At 46.2% G+C, this 16,119-nt stretch overlaps 7 protein-coding genes across 7 annotated transcripts, besides 4 other annotated features; 5 read left to right on the forward strand and 2 right to left on the reverse strand.

Annotated features, from left to right (window-relative positions):
- Positions 1-673: 673 nt before the first annotated feature.
- Positions 674-2,125, forward strand: FPSE_02323 (uncharacterized protein; the record flags this gene model as incomplete). Its single annotated transcript, XM_009255442.1, has 2 exons — positions 674-1,016; positions 1,068-2,125. 2 exons carry the CDS (start codon positions 674-676, stop codon positions 2,123-2,125), a joined length of 1,401 nt encoding a protein of 466 aa, XP_009253717.1.
- An 869-nt stretch (positions 2,126-2,994) lies between these two features.
- FPSE_02322 (uncharacterized protein) lies at positions 2,995-3,615 on the forward strand (the record flags this gene model as incomplete). The annotated part of the gene is made up of 2 exons (XM_009255441.1): positions 2,995-3,332; positions 3,384-3,615. The coding sequence occupies 2 exons, from the start codon at positions 2,995-2,997 to the stop codon at positions 3,613-3,615; spliced, it is 570 nt and encodes a 189-aa protein (XP_009253716.1).
- Positions 3,616-3,854: 239 nt separating this feature from the next.
- Positions 3,855-5,916, reverse strand: FPSE_02321 (uncharacterized protein; the record flags this gene model as incomplete). The annotated part of the gene is made up of 3 exons (XM_009255440.1): positions 3,855-4,350; positions 4,474-4,711; positions 5,571-5,916. 3 exons carry the CDS (start codon positions 5,914-5,916, stop codon positions 3,855-3,857), a joined length of 1,080 nt encoding a protein of 359 aa, XP_009253715.1.
- Positions 4,893-4,948: a repeat region.
- Positions 4,969-5,099: a repeat region.
- Positions 5,125-5,213: a repeat region.
- Positions 5,269-5,386: a repeat region.
- A 672-nt stretch (positions 5,917-6,588) lies between the features above and the next one.
- Positions 6,589-8,140, forward strand: FPSE_02320 (uncharacterized protein; the record flags this gene model as incomplete). The annotated part of the gene is made up of 2 exons (XM_009255439.1): positions 6,589-6,737; positions 6,790-8,140. 2 exons carry the CDS (start codon positions 6,589-6,591, stop codon positions 8,138-8,140), a joined length of 1,500 nt encoding a protein of 499 aa, XP_009253714.1.
- A 656-nt stretch (positions 8,141-8,796) lies between these two features.
- On the reverse strand, positions 8,797-10,865 carry FPSE_02319 (uncharacterized protein; the record flags this gene model as incomplete). The annotated part of the gene is made up of 9 exons (XM_009255438.1): positions 8,797-8,991; positions 9,055-9,282; positions 9,345-9,489; positions 9,549-9,700; positions 9,754-10,010; positions 10,067-10,242; positions 10,307-10,415; positions 10,477-10,675; positions 10,737-10,865. The coding sequence occupies 9 exons, from the start codon at positions 10,863-10,865 to the stop codon at positions 8,797-8,799; spliced, it is 1,590 nt and encodes a 529-aa protein (XP_009253713.1).
- Positions 10,866-11,534: 669 nt separating this feature from the next.
- FPSE_02318 (uncharacterized protein) lies at positions 11,535-13,806 on the forward strand (the record flags this gene model as incomplete). Its single annotated transcript, XM_009255437.1, has 8 exons — positions 11,535-11,600; positions 11,663-11,971; positions 12,027-12,193; positions 12,248-12,424; positions 12,493-12,804; positions 12,857-12,870; positions 12,928-13,015; positions 13,065-13,806. 8 exons carry the CDS (start codon positions 11,535-11,537, stop codon positions 13,804-13,806), a joined length of 1,875 nt encoding a protein of 624 aa, XP_009253712.1.
- Positions 13,807-14,697: 891 nt separating this feature from the next.
- On the forward strand, positions 14,698-15,943 carry FPSE_02317 (uncharacterized protein; the record flags this gene model as incomplete). The annotated part of the gene is made up of 4 exons (XM_009255436.1): positions 14,698-15,141; positions 15,192-15,282; positions 15,337-15,691; positions 15,760-15,943. 4 exons carry the CDS (start codon positions 14,698-14,700, stop codon positions 15,941-15,943), a joined length of 1,074 nt encoding a protein of 357 aa, XP_009253711.1.
- Positions 15,944-16,119: the final 176 nt, after the last annotated feature.

Here is a 16,119-nt window from a genome sequence, read left to right on the forward strand (position 1 = left end):
GGAGCAATAAGCGGGCCTTTATCTCAAATAGGAATGTCACTAAAATCGCAGTGGGGTCGTGTGATCGGATGCGCTATGGATATGCTTATAAGCTTGATTTAAACCGGTAGATGATCGACACCTTAGCTTGGCACACTCTTGGCTTTTACTTCCCGAGGACCTATATCGAGTCTGACTGGTGGTCTTACTCCTTGTCCGTATCGCCCAACTTAAATCACTATCTCTGTGCCTGGATCTTGTTGCTTAGCGTCATAGCAAAGGTTGCAATTGTTCTGGGGAACCCATGCCACGTTTGCTAACTCTAATAAGATACGATGTACGATGTCATCTGCCTTCCGAGACTTCCTGTTGGTCGACGGCGCCATCCCTTTCTTCAACTCGCCACTCAACACCAGGGGTAGATATCAATACCCCATAATATTGACTTGACTTGGTCTAGGTACTATTGCACCTTATCGTATCCTTCACTGTGAGTAAGTAGCCAAGCACAAAAGAACCAACTACCAAGAACAAAAGGTCGAGCTTCCATTCTGGGGAAGGATTGCCGTCGTTCTCCAAACCCCTGTTGGGACTATAAAGAGTTCAGATGTTTCCCGCGATCTATGTAACCTTCATCCTTTAGATCCTCATCCATTCTCTCTTTTCAAACTCCCAGCACGCCCAATCTGTCAACATGAAGGCCGGTCTTACCTCCCTCCTCCTCGCCGCCTTGGCTGGCTCCTCCGTCGCTCAGACGCAAAGGATCAACACAGCCAAGTTCAATGAGGACTACCTTCGTGCTTCCAGTGCGCCCAACGCTGTTGGAATGGCGGAGCTTCGCCAGCGCAAGATGGCCCTCCACGAGAGCGAGGCCGCTGCCGGTGTCTTCGACAAGGACCGCTACAAGGTGCTCGGCTCTTCGACACCTTGCTCCGGTGGCAAGGCAGGAGAGTACTCTTGCAACAACATCGACCTTATGGGTTTCTTGCGTCACCAGGATATGGGTAGCCGCACCCGTGTCGGTAACGACATCTGGGGTATGTTTCAAGTTATTCCATATTTGTGCAACATTGACTAACATATTTCAGGTTGGACACACTCAAGTGGTCGCGAGTTTGCTCTCGTTGGACAGTCAGACGGCACTGCCTTTGTCGAAGTCAAGAAGGATGGTAGCCTGACCTACGTTGGTCGCCTCCCTACCCAGACTGTCGCTTCTTCATGGCGCGACATCAAGGTAATTGGCAACTACGCCTACATCGGCTCTGAAGCCGCTGGTCACGGTCTTCAGATCTTTGACCTGACCAAGCTTCTCAACACTGACCCCAAGAACCCTCCTACCTTCAGCATCAGGAGTGACTTGGCCGCTCACTTCAGCGGTTTCGGCAACAGCCACAACATTGTCGCCAATGAGCAGACAGCTCTCATTGCTGCTGTTGGTACAGCCTACGATCTCAAGTGCCGTGCCGGTCTCTGGATGATCGATGTCTCCAACCCCAAGCGACCCCAGGATGCTGGCTGTGTCGCTTCCGATGGCTATGTCCACGACGCTCAATGTGTCATCTACCGCGGACCCCAGAAGGCATTCCAGGGTCGCGAGATTTGCTTCAACTACAACGAGGATGCTCTTACCATTGTTGACATCTCTCGCCGAACCATGCCCCGCCAGCTGTCTCGCACCACATACAACGGTGCTACATACACCCACCAGGGCTGGGTCACTGAGGACCACAAGTACCTCCTTCTGGACGACGAGCTCGATGAGCAAGAAAAGACTGGTCCTGCTGCTGACCAGCACACCACCACATACATTGTCGATATCCAGGACCTTGAGTTCCCTGTTTTCCGCGGTGTCTACAAGAGCCCTGTTCGCTCAATCGATCACAACCAGTACATTGTCGGTGGTGTCTCATACCAGGCCAACTACGGATCCGGTCTGCGCATGGTTAACGTCAGCTCTATTAACCAGGACGATACTGGCGCTGGCTTCAAGGAGATTGGTTTCTTCGATGTCCACCCCGAGGATGACGAGGTCGGTGGTGAGGCTCAGTTCTACGGTGCTTGGTCTGTCTACCCTTACTTCCAGAGTGGTCACATTGTCGTCAGCTCTATTGAGCGTGGCATGTACTCTCTCAAGTACACTGGTTAGTGCAATAGCAGTAGCTACACTGCCAGAGTTGTTTTATAGTAGCCAGTCTACAAGAGTTATTGGATGGTAGCTAGTCTACGGATAGTTGTTAATGACTTCACGTATATAAATTATTTACGAAATATCACATATTTCTTCTGCTCCTACTATCGATTGTGGTAGACAAATGGTTGTTATATGGTAATGGGTCAATACTATAACCAGCGAGTCTTTATACGAAGTTTCCGTAATTGCCTCACGATACGCGTTCATGATACGCAGCGTTGGGCTGAAATCTTTCACCGTGTTAAATGTGATTTGAGCTCAGTCCCTTGATCGACAGTGTCCGGGGTAAGTCTCGGTCATGGCGTAATCTAGCGCCAACCATTGGATTGTTAAGGAACAAAATCTCACGCTAACCTCCCTCGCAATATGCTAACTACATGTAGAGTTCCGTGCTGAATGCAGTCGTCAGGGGATACAAGTGTTAACGTTTTACAGTTCAGTGGTTAATACCGCTTGAAGTTTATGTATGTAAAGTCAGTTGTATCTCTTCCAAGATTCTACGAACATCCTCTACAGTGAACCTTTGAAGCTGTCGTGGCAAATAGCAACAACTTCAATGCGGAAGGTTGCACTTGCAAGCCTTGTGGCCGCCGATCCCCCGCAAACCAAACCGGACGAGTCATGCACCAACACGAATTCAGGGTCACAATTCCTCCAATTGTAACTGCCGAGCCTGATTCAACAAAGGAAGTGCGGGATGTCTCACTTGACTAAGCATGCACTGTAGTACTATAAAGGTTACAAGCCGCGGGGGGTCAGATAATGAAAGAACATCTTCCAACAATCCCCTCTTGTCCAAGATTCTTCTATTGATTTCCAACACAATGGCACCATCTCAAACCCAAGAAGACAACGCCTCCGGCTCCAAGAGCTCTGACCTCTTGAAACACTCTAAAGAAGAATCGGTTCTTACAGACAAGGACCGCAAGGCACTTGTATTCACAGACAAACACAGCTCCCCTGATGTATACATCAGCTACAACAAAGATACTCTGTGGTATCCTTGGGTGACTACATTGGAGGTCAAGCCTCTACGATTTGAGACTCGGTCAGGCAGCTTCGTGATCGCTTTGCGTACCCCAGTTGATGCATGGCTTGGAAAGCATAGACATCGAGGTACTGTGACGGCTGTTACACTTGCGGGTAACTGGGGGTACAAAGAGTAAGATCCACATGTCATCTTCGAAGCATACTTTAACTAACTGGCTTGTAGATACGACTGGACAGCGGGACCTGGTGACTATGTCGTTGAGAACCCTGGCACAATCCATACACTATTCATGGGCGCTGGGTCAGAAGTGGTCTTTACAATCTCGGGTAGTCTTGAGTTCTTCCACGATGACGATAGTTTGAAGGAGACGATGGACATTTTTAGTTTCTCGCAGTTGTATTACGATCACTGCGAGGCAAAGGGTGTGGAGCCCAATGCGGGTCTGTGGTATTAAGAGATAACAAGGCTAATCCATCACCTTGATCAGCACAAGATCTTTCACATAGTTGCAAATGGCAGCATGATAATAACATTTTATTGGAAAATCGTCTCATAACTACCTCTTTCAATCTTGATGAGAGACCTGTGATATATCCCTGTGTCGTCCAGAAAATCCAATGTTCCGATAATGACAGTAATAAGCCCAACGGCAAGAATGAAACTTGAACCAGCAGTAGACCCTCCTCTCAAAAGCTAAACAAAAAAAGAACCAAGCCAACGTGCCAACTCGGTGATCTTGTCTTTGATCCAAGTAAAACCTTCCTTAGCCCAACCCCAGAGCTTCTGCAACAAGTTCGTAAAAAGCTCCCAGATCCGATCCCAAGAAATCAAGAACACCTGATCGTAGGCGACCATAGACGTCCCGACACTCAGGCCACATGCAACACCCGTAGAACCCTCAATATCGTAGCATGCATACCCTGCAGCGATGTAAAGGCCAAATGGTCCCTTGATGATGATCCCCTCACTGCCCATCCACATGCCACTAATTATCCCTGCGCCGCTCGCGTTTGCACCAGCTTCGATGACAGTGGCTAGAAGCCTCTTCCACTGTTGGAACCATGAGTTGACATGATCAGCAGGTGATTGGACGCTCTCCTCACCGTTTTCAGTAACAACATCGTCCTTGAGGGACTCCATTTGAGCCATGACGTCCCTCCTGGCCTCGACGGAAAGGTTTGGTTGCTCTCTGGGTTAACTGAAATAGGATAGTTCCTGGGGGCTAACATCCCTCACGTCAAACAAGCAACCCTCATGGTGTGTGAGCTGCTTCTGGAACCGTGCTTCCCGAGGGCGATGAGACCACGCATACGTCTGCCAGCCGCAGTAGGTGGAAGACGCGCTAATGTAGAGGGCATCTTGCCGTCCAGCTGACCCACATGATTTGACAAAAACTTGGTCCACGAAGTTCTCAATGTGATAGGTCAACTGAGAGACTGTCGAGCTCACAATCAAGTGCAGAGACTTGTAGGTCTTCTTGACGCCACTGTCGATGACACAGCGAAGCTGCTGCTGCAACTGATCTTGAGTAGTAACCACAACTGAGGATTCTAACAGTATATTAGTTCTATCATCAATTGTGAGATAGCAGAGACGCGGTTAATGCTCAAAGACGTGGCGTTTTACTAATATGTATCCTTTATTATATAATAGCGCCTAGCTCTCTAGTTTTCTAACTGATTTTCCCCCTTTTAAGGCTAATAATATTATAATATTTCCTTCCTCTTTAGCTTAATTAGCTAATTATTACTATAAATTAATTATAACTTATAATAATTCTTTTTTTTCCTTATTAGATCTATTATCCTTAATATTATCTTTAATATTATTTTTAAGTATAATAATCTTCTTTTAAGTTTTTTTCTTTTTATTACTATAATAAGTAATTAAAAATATTTAAAAAGCTATATAATTAAAATAGTATATTTTAATAAATAAGCTATTAGTTATACCTTTAAGAGCCTTATTAATATTATAAAAAGAGTTATTTTTCTTTAAGTCTTTATATTAATAATAATAGATATTATTAAGAGATATTTTAATATTTTTAAAGAAGATAAGTTTAGCCCTTTTATAATTAAAGCCTTTAATAGCTTATTTAAAAGTCTATATATAATTTATCTTTAAAGGTAATTATTATTTATAGTTATTATTTTATAGTTATTATATATAGTTTTATAATATATTAATATAGATAAAAAGAAAAAGAAAGAAACTAAATTAAAGTAAGTAAGATAATGCATTTTATACCCCTTCTGAACCTTATAGTAGGGCAAAGGTCATATGTGAGGGCATTGGAGTCATGATGCTTAAAAAAAGTGTAATTGAAGATGGAAACCCTATTAACAGGTGGCGTTTTACGAAGGAAGAGGTTGACTTGGCGGGAAAAAATAATAGGTCTGAACTCACGGATCTTTTTATGCTTCACCTTGTCGTCGATGAGTCTCTTCATGGGCTTTCTCTGATCCGGTGCTACGACCGCGAGAATTAGGGTGCTTGTGTTGCCCTGGGTATGCTTGACATTCTTCCAGAGGTCGTTGTTCTGTGACTGGTAGATGTCTAGTTCGGCCTGCCGAGCGACAGACTTGCTACCAGGCTCACTGGGAGACTTGGACTGGTGCTTGGAGGAAGAGGAAGAGGAAGATGCAGCTATTACTAGATGTTTGTTGTGAGAGGAAGAGTGGGAAGATCGTGAAGGACGTGAGGAGTGGGAAGGACGTGAAGAGCGAGAAGAGTGTGAAGAGGTGGAAGGCATTGTGAGTCTGATAGTTGATACTCCTTAGCGTCAGTCGAGCAGTGAGTTGAAAGTACGAGCAAGGTGAGTGAGTATGTGAAGAAGTGAGAAAAGAAGAGATGGTTTGTAGTTGTTGAGACGAGTACTTATAGATAAATCTGGCGCAGTCCACCAGGCTGTGTTCTATCTTGTTGATTGAGAGCCTTCGCTACTGTCAGATACTGACTGATAACACACATGATTGGCTTTCTGTCCTGATGGATACAGTGGATATTACGCATGAGAGTAGGTTCATCATAGAAGTCACTAACAAAGATACTCAATATGTATATAAGATGGCTTGGATGAAATGCCAATCAAAAATGGCAAGCTCATGCAGTTCTGACAAATAAATTGTAACTGGCCCCACCGGCACTCTAGTGAGGACCAACCATTCTCTAAAATGATACACCCATTGCAGCTATATTGGTTGGCCGGTTGTATGCATTCCGCATGACGACCTCCGCTCTTGTGTAACAGTTGGACCTCAAAGACTTCCTGTCTTGCAACAGGTCTAATCGATAAGGATGGGAAGCGGGGAAAATATTTACCTGTCTCGAGCCTGATGACATCTGAGAAATGTAAGCAACTCTACCCTTCCCAACCACATCAACAACACTGAAACTCAGATTTAACAGCAATCTAGCTAACAATATGTCGAGCTCAAATACAGGCGAATCGGCCCATACAAAAGAGGAATGGGAAGCCATCCGACCAGTGTTCAAGGCCCATTTCATTGACCAGAAACGTACCTTGGACCAAGTGATGAAAATATTGAAAGAGTCGCACAACTTCATAGCCACGTAAGCAAGCTCTTTGACTATACCAGCGGGCAGGTGCTAATTTACTAACAAGCAAGAGTGCATTCAATAAAAGAATCAGAAATGCTTGGCCAGAATGCAAGAAGAATCAGAAAAGGACCGGGGGTCAGAACAGTGATGAGGTTACTCGCCAACCTCTTCAGGATAATGCTCCTCAGACAAGCCCTTCTAGCAACGCAGAATATGGATACATGCAGACTAGATCAAAAAAGGATTATCCTCGAGGCCTAGATTGCCCCTCATATATACAAATCAAGCCAGCTTCCGAATCGGAATCATCGCGTCTTCATGAAAGCCTCGCCTCAGCACGAGTGTACTGCGAGTCATATACTCATAGATTCTTCGATTCGAAACCCGAACATAATGCTTTCGGTTCTATGATTCAGCAGCAGGTCGGTCGGGGCAGATGCTACCTTGCCTTGATCCTTTGCCAGGAGATCTCTCTTTTGCCAAGAAAGAAAAAAGACATCTTCAAGATTGAGGGCACCAAGAAGGCCATCAAGGAGGAAGGAAAAGAGAAGATAACTGCACTTGTGGTACGACTCCTTAAACGCCATCTTCACAGGCTACTGGAAGGCATCGAGGATACGGCGACCCCTGGAGACCTCCCAACCATCTGGGATATCTGTCGAACTCTCCACGGACTTTCATATCAGCTAGGCCAGCCCGAGGGAGAGAATTCTATACTCACGAGGCTTTTTGTTGAAATTTTGGAACAAAGATTCACCAGTGCGACAGGGGGTCATAACTATCACATGCATCAAGCCCTTCGTCAGCTACTTGATGTGCCACCCGATAAGATGCAAGACGCAATTCGCTTAAGCTCACTCTGCTCTGTTCAGACCCTGTCGAGTCGACTGGAACACCATCACCCTTTTGTTCTCGAGGCTTGGGCAGATCACTATCGTCATTGGGGCGATTTCGATCTCGACAGAGAAGCATTTATTTCTGACTACCGGAGGGCATTTGAAACCGTGCAAGTAGATTTGAACCATTCCGACGTCAAACTATGCGGGGAGGGTACGATTTTGTTCCTCATCCATTGCAGCCATGTGGCGCATTACGTCCTCCATGACAGAGGTCGAACAAAGACCCTAGCAACATTGCTCTGGAGAGAAACTGGCGCCTTGCTAGTCGGCATGGAACCAGCGATGTCTTGGAATATCTACATCCAAGGCATGGTGGAATCCATTAAAATCCACACACTTCTCTATTACATAACCCATGAGGATCAACTCAAGGATCGTGCAGAGCTTAAGAAGAAGAAGCACAAGTTCGATCTTTACAGCAAGAAGGGTCGTCGAAGGTATCGCAAAGGAGTCCTTCAATCGATCCAAGAGAGCCACATTCTGGGAAGTCTGCATCCTTACAATTTGGAAGCGTAGCACATATGGGGCCTAGACGGAGTGATTGAGAAGATGATCGCCATTGGAGAAGAAGACTTTCTGCTTCTTATGGCAGAGTTGCATCATCTTCTGGAGTCTCTCTGGAACATCAACATAGAGGTGCTGGGCCGTTTAGAGACAGCAGTGACGCAGTTGTCATCGATCAACAGCATCGAATGCCAGCTTCTACTAGCAGGTCTGTATGAGATGTGTGCATTTCTGGAGCAAGCAACTAGCAGGGAAATACATGTTGTGTTTGCAAGGGCGCACTGGCTATGGAGCAAGACGGATGAGACCAAGCTCTCAGAACTGGATTGGTGTAATTTGACAACGTTCCTACTGGAGGAAGAACATACCGCTCGGAGTAAAGCGGAAGAGTGGGGGTCGGAAGCTAAGCGTATTAGACTTCAAGCTGTTACTTCAGAAGGGTTGCACTAGGCTTTGTTGTCGACGCGAGTCAGTGTTGTCGGCTTGGGTAAGAGATTATGGCTTCTGGCGGCACGACACTATATATACAGATACCTGTGAGGATTATGGTAGTATCCATAAGATATCATGACTAAATTCGCTTTGTTGAAGTTAAATGTTTGAAGCCATACTTTTAAATGGTTACTACTTGTCTCTTATAGGAATCCCTGTCATATCTTCAGAGCTACTCAATGCTTCACATGGGTTGACACATGCTTATCATCGTGTCCATCCTTATCATGAGCCAAGATTGAGTCCTCAAAGTCCTTTCCTCCTTCCAATTCACTAATGCGGCGCTCTGCATCACTTGGCTCGATATTCTGAGGGCGGAAAGGGTTAAAAGCTGTCGCGAATAAAGCATCAATCTCTTCAAGTGCACGACCCTGTTCAGAAAAAACATGCGTTAGATCTCTAATGTGCAGACATCTTGGTGAAGAAAGACTTACCTTTGTTTCGGGAAGAAAGACGAATGTGAAGATCAGTGCCAGCGCGGAGATGCCGCCAAAGACCCAGCCAACTCCGAAATGGAGATTTGCGATGAGGTAAGGGATGGAGTAGTTGGTGACGAATGCCCAGAGGACGTTCCATGCTGCTCCAAGCGACTGTGTCTTTTCTCGAACAGCAGAATTCGGAATTTCGCTACCAAGAAGATATGGGATAGAAGCACTACCCATCTAGAAAGGATGACGGTCAGTTGTACTGGCATCTCACCGATGGGACACATGGTTGGACTTACATTATAAGAGAACGAGAACAACATGAAAGAAGCTGCGACGGTGCTCTTTTCAGCTTCTGTCTTGTTAGGCTTTGCACCGAGGCCTGCTAACAGAAATAACCAGAGGGCTTGCAGGGGATAGCTGATCATGAGAGTCTTTCGACGACTGTAGACACGTTGATAAGCACATGGATATCTTGAGTACTTAGCAAATTAGTGACTCACCCCAGACTATCCACCATATACATGGCTGGACAAACAGCGATCATGCCGAGAACACTAGTAACAATGGGATAGGTGAAGGCCTGGTAACTGCTGTATCCTTCTTGTTTATAGAACACTGTCTGGTAAGTCGATGAAAACGCTTGACCCGTTGCCTATAACTCTGTCAGCCAGTCTTGTGATTTGATACAACGGCGCCAAGACGAACCTGCTGAAAGAAGTAAAATGCAAACACAAGCGCTGTACGGCGCAAGTTCGACCCAGAGAAGAGGTCAAGCCATGGTCCTTTATGAACCTGGTCCCTCAACGTTTCCTTGATTAGTCTGATCTCTTCATCGCAGCGACCTTCATCTAGATCTGCTTTGCTTCGTAGGCGCTGTAAACAAGCAACTGCTTCCTCTTCGCGATCTTTTGATAGAAGCCAGCGAGGAGAGTGAGGAATGAAGAACACAAAGGCTGTAAGCACTGTAGACGTGGGTTAAAGATTGCGAGGCAAGAAGGATTCAGCGTTAATGACATACAAGCAGGGAATATAAGCTGAATTCCTGTAACTGTTTTCCAACCAACACCATCTGTAGAGGTCGAATATGCTTTGTTGAGACCACTTGCCATGAGGGATCCCGCGGCGAGGAAGAGCTGAAGAGAGATGACGACGAGGCCTCGGAAAGCAGCCGGAACTACTTCCGCTTGGTATGTCCTGTAATTTCAATGAGTCACAGATAGATGTGAAGAAGAATATTTGATACAGAATGGTGACTTACGTGACAGCAACTTCAACCAGTCCAACAGAGATGTAGACAACGACACGTCCAACCAGGAATTGCGCGAAACGCCCAGTCCCATAGCCAGTGTCTGCAGCTGTAATTTCCACTACAACACGATAAGCAAGTGGATAATTGAGAAGGATGGATCAAGCAATGAGGTTACTTACGAATAACGCCTATGAATGAGATGATTGACAGAAGAATGAAAACAATGCGATGGCCAAATTTTTCAATCGCGGGACCTGCGAACAAGCATCCGAGGAACTTGCCAATAAAAGGAATGGATGAGATGATCGAAGTATCAGAAGACGTGAAGGCATACTTGTCTGTCTCGGCATGGTAACTCCCGAATTGGTTGATGAAGCCCTAGATGGTCAGTCTTACAGCCAACTTCTCTATGGCTATGGTCAGGGAAGTGATTACTTACTGGGTTTGCCAGAATACCACCAAAACTACCGGTATCAAAGCCGAAGAGCATATCACCAACGAGAAGGCAGGAACAAGAGAATATTAACAGAGGGGAGATAGATCCCCATGCTGAGCGTTGGCTCGCCATGGCTCAAATGTTATCGTAGGCGATTTTTCAATTATCAATTTCGAGTAAGAACAAGACCAAACAAAGCTCAGTCAACAGTAGCAACGCGGAAATGAGGAATATGTATTCATTCATATATGCTCTCGTGCTTCCGTAGTTTATCCCCCTCTCCTGACAAACGTCTTATCGATGGCACTCTGACAAGGTCAAGACATTTTAGCCTGGGAAACCTTCTACTCTTGTCCAGCCGAATCTCATTAAATCCGGGTCGATCATGGCCAGTCTTGGATATATAGGATACAGGTAGTTAGAGTGAGGAGGGGGTTCCGGGGGAGGTGGGGCATCTCAGCGAATGTGAGGAGATTCCGAATGACAAGGGTGGTAATTGCAACAGAGGTTTCTAATAAGTCGTCATCTGATCTAATCACATCGCGTCCCCGGAACCAAGCAATGGTGCCGAGTTTTACTCCGGATAAGATATCTCGGGTTCACTTCTGACTCTTGTCAGGAAGAACGAAGAATAGCCAATAACTTAACCAAGTCACCGAGATCCGCGACTGTTGGTCTAAATCCGAACTGAGTTGTTGCGCGTTTTTGTGTCTCTTTCCCTCTGCTTCTTTCATCATTGTGCTTCATAAGATTAGACCTGTGATAGCAGACACAATACACGACTCGCTACAACCATTCGCCATGGCCAACTCTACTGATGGACCGCCAAAGCGTCCTAATTTCCTCTTCATTCTCGCCGATGACTTGGTACGTCACTGATTGCAATAACATCTGTTCAATAGAGCTAATCCTGTGTTCTCACTTTGCAGGGCTTTTCCGACGTTGGCTGCTACGGCGCCGAGATCCAAACCCCCAACATCGATCGTCTTGCCTCGGAGGGCATTCGCATGCTGAACCACCATGCTGCTGCAGCTTGTTCGCCTACCAGAGCGATGCTCCTCAGCGGAACTGATGCCCACCTTGGTGGTTTAGGTGTTCTCATAGAATACAAGGGTCACGAAAAAGGAGCTAAGCGATTTGGAGGAAAGGCTGGCTATGAAGGCTACCTCACTGAAAATGTCGCTACCATTCCCGAAATATTGGAGGACAACGACTATTTCACTGCTATGTCTGGGAAGGTGAGTTTCATACATGTGAGTCGATGTGTAAATCGGACGCTTATCTCAGTTATAGTGGCACTTGGGTATGCGTGATGCCCAGGGACCGTGGAACCGTGGTTTCCAGAAGACATTTGCGATGCTTCCCGGGTGTTGTAACCATTACGGGTGGGAACCTGTACACGAGAAGTTTCCTGTTGGTGGCCGCCCAATTCACGCCGAGAGTGGCAAGAAAGTTGATATGTATGACTTCACACTTATATCTATCTCAAATTACGCTAACATATCTTCATTCAGAACTCCAAACAAAACGGAAGACCCAAACGGTTTCTACTCCACCGACGCCTACACTGATAACCTCATTCAGTATTTCGAGGGACGAACAGAGAAGGATAAAGAAAAGCCTTTCTTTGCATATCTGCCATATACAGCACCCCATTGGCCATTACAATGTTCGAAGGCACAACGCGACAAGTAGGTCCATCAGGCAGCTGCAAAACAATCTCTACCAATTGCGTCAAACACTGAGACAATATATACAGATACAAGGGCATATATGACGATGGACCCTATGCACTACGTGAACGCCGATTGAAGAAGCTTGTGGATTTGGGCATAATAGACAAGTCTGTTGTTCCTCACCAAGTAGAGACAGAGACAATGGGTGTTGGTGAATGGGATGACCTTTCACCTGAAGAAAAGAAGCTATCGAGTCGAGCGATGGAGGCTTATGCAGGTATGGTAGACTCCATCGATGTAAACATCGGCAAGGTGGTGGACTACCTGAAGTCAACGGGCGAGTATGACAACACATTCATTGTTTTTATGAGTGACAACGGAGCTGAGGGAGCATCGTAAGTCTTTTCCGTCCTGACGAAGATATTTAACAGAGGCTAACCAATTCAGCTTGGAGGCGATTCGTAAGTCACACATACCCTAACTTGATGATGTTTCTCGCAACTAATGTTTGTTTACAGCTGTCATGGGAGAGAAAATCGCAAAGGCCATTCATCAGTACTACGATAACTCTTACGACAACATCGGCTCTTGGAACTCTTTCACCTGGTATATATCACCATGTATAAATCCACTCTTAAGCTAATTTTGTGATTAGGCTTGGTCCATTGTGGGCTCAGGCGTCCACTGCCCCGTCGAGATTGTTCAAATGCTTTCCATCGCAAGGAGGTATTCTCGTACCATGTATTGTGAAGCCTCCGGTAAACACATTCCATTCGTCATTCAAACCAGGAACCTTTGATCGTTCATTCTCAACTGTAATGGACTTTGCGCCAACCTTTCTCGAACTAGCTGGTGTATCTCTCCCGCCTGCTTCTGCAACGACACCCTCCGCAGAGGCGGGAAGGCGCATCACTACTTTGGCCGCAAAAACCGTCCCTTTCCGTGGAAGATCAGTACATACCATTCGAGGAAAGTCCTGGGTACCGTTCTTCGGTCGAGCCGAAAAGGTGGAAGACAATGAGTTGTGGACAATCCACTCTTCTACTGAACCTGTTGGTTGGGAACTATTTGCCAGGGGTGCTTTACGAAAGGGCAACTGGAAAATAGTTCATATCTCTAAGCAACAAGGTGGTGCTGGGGTAGCTGATGAGGGGTGGGAGCTGTTCAACGTCGTTGAAGACCCTGGCGAGACTCAGAACCTGGCGGAGAGCAACCCTGGGAAACTGGAAGAACTACTTGTACATTGGGATGAGTACGTGGTGGAATGCGGAGTTGTGTGGGGAGAAAAGGCGGAGGCTCTGGGTCTTGACAAGGACAGTGCTCCAGAGCTTTGGGAAGATGACACGGACTTGCAGAGGAGTTGGATAGGTGCAAAGGCGGGTGAATGTTTAGCCTGATAAATATATTCCCGTGTCCAGGGAACAATTGTTTTATGTATCCCGCTGAGTAGACGATCAGATCCGGTTATTGGTAGATCTTGTCAATTACGCAACTGAGGAGGGAGCTTGCTAAACATCTGGGCTGCCCAGTGTCGCACATCCAAATTGCAGCGTTAGAGGTCTCATGAGGTGGTCTGTATGATATGCTCAAGTCAGCCAGGCTAAATACATATTGCCGATCATTCCATCACATTATTCTCAAGCCAAGCTGCCCCCTAGCCTAGACACAGAAAGTTTTACTAGTCACTTCTTATCCGAAGATAACTGCCAGCTTAGGCGTTGCAGATCATGCATGAGTTCCGGGCTGGTAAAGAGCCGACTTCCCGAGAACCAAGAGTAAAAGCGTATACAATGCCTGTATCTGGTATTGTTCTCCGCTATAGAAACATTAAGTTTACCTTTGTTTCTGACTTATCCTCTTCTAGGCATACTCATAAACGAAACTCCGCATCTTGTCTTGACAGTTATACTAAACACCAAATACGAAACTCCGCAGGCGGGGTTTTAGTCCGACCCCTTGTTGCCCCGTGTCACCACTAGCTTCCTATCGGGAAATCAACAACTGTAGTGTTATCATTATGCGTAGTAACAGAGCGTATCACTTGGGTATCGCAGGGGTTCTCATGCGGGATTTCAGCGGAGGGTTGAACAAGGCCTAGCGTGATACACCAATGTGCGCGTTAAGCTGAGTACCACCAATAATGATCAAACAACTGCTGAGTGTTTATATAAAGATCGCCGCCTGCCCACTGCACTCTACTTCTCTATAGCACGCAAGGCTTTCCTTCATCTACTCCCAGCATCCAATCTCTTACTAAGCGCGCATATTACACCTTGTCCGAAATAATCATGTCTTATCCTTCACGATATTCTGCCTGGCGGCGAAGCCAGGGCACCATGGGCTCACATGCGAATCCTCTCACTATCAATCTCCACAACAACGAGGAATTGCCCAAAGATCTGGCTTCACATGATGTTGTGATTAAGATACACGCAGTTTCATTGAATCGCCGCGATTTCACCATGCTTAACGGCGAGTATCCTGTCCCGCTTAAGAGTGGCGGTGTACCCTGTTCCGACGCTGCGGGAGAGGTTGTTGCTACAGGCAATGCTGTTTCCCAGTTTTCTGTTGGCGACCGGGTTGTCCCAATTCCGCCTATTGGGGACCACTACCCGGATAACGATGGGTGGCATTGGAATATCGGAGTACAGGAGCCAGGGATGCTTCGCGAATATGCGATCTGTCAGGAGAAGGATCTTTTCCCTTTGCCTGACAATCTATCATGGGAAGAGGTGAGTCCCAAAGGTAGATATGTGTCTAACATTTGTTAACATAAGAACAGGGCGCAACGCTAGCATGTGCGGGCTTGACAGCTTGGACCGCTTTGGATTGTATGAAGACTATGCCTAAAGATGGTGTTGTTTTACTCCAAGGTCAGTGAAGCAGTTCTGGAAAGCATCGTTTGCTAAGATATTTATTTCATACAGGTACTGGCGGCATTAGCATGATTGCGCTGATGCTATGTCTTGGAGCTGGGGTCCAGCCCATCATCACGTCATCGTCAGACGAGAAGCTTGAAACTATCAGGAAGATCAGCCCTAGGATCCTAGGGATAAACTACAAGACGACTCATGACCAAGTAGCAGAAGTCAAACGTCTCACCAACGGCCGAGGTGTTGACTACGTCCTCAACAATACAGGTATTCCGAGCGTAATTGATGACATTGAGATGCTGCGCGAGCGAGATGGCACAGTGTCTCTTATCGGTGCCCTCGGCGGATTTGAGGCCGGTTGGAAGCACTCAGACCTGATAAAGCTCATGACGAAACGAGCTAAGCTGAAGTACGTTAAGTTCTTGGATGTTTATTCCCAGTTTTCATAGGGATCACTAACCATTATTTTAATCGTAGGGGTATTATCCTGGGAACGAAGGCGGAGTTTAGGGACATGGTGCAATTCATTGCAGACAAAAATGTTTCTCTGACACCAGCTATCAATGAACGTTCTTTCGCGTTCAAGGACGCTAAGGATGCATATGACCTGCTTGAGTCTAACAACTTCTGTGGAAAGATCGTAATCAAGGTAGCGGAGTAGAGCGACTCTAACGGAAATAGTTACGGTAGCGCACAGTTACGTGGAGATATATAAGGCATTTCCCATTAGTACGACATCAGAACGGGTTACTCGTGTTACAGCGAAAGATCCATAGTAAAGTTTGAAGTATCAATCAAATATTATTAAAACAGAAATGGGTATTGTACGTATTATCT

This window comes from Fusarium pseudograminearum, chromosome 2 (genome assembly GCF_000303195.2).
Source record: "Fusarium pseudograminearum CS3096 chromosome 2, whole genome shotgun sequence".
Classification (NCBI taxonomy): Eukaryota; Fungi; Ascomycota; class Sordariomycetes; order Hypocreales; family Nectriaceae; genus Fusarium; species Fusarium pseudograminearum.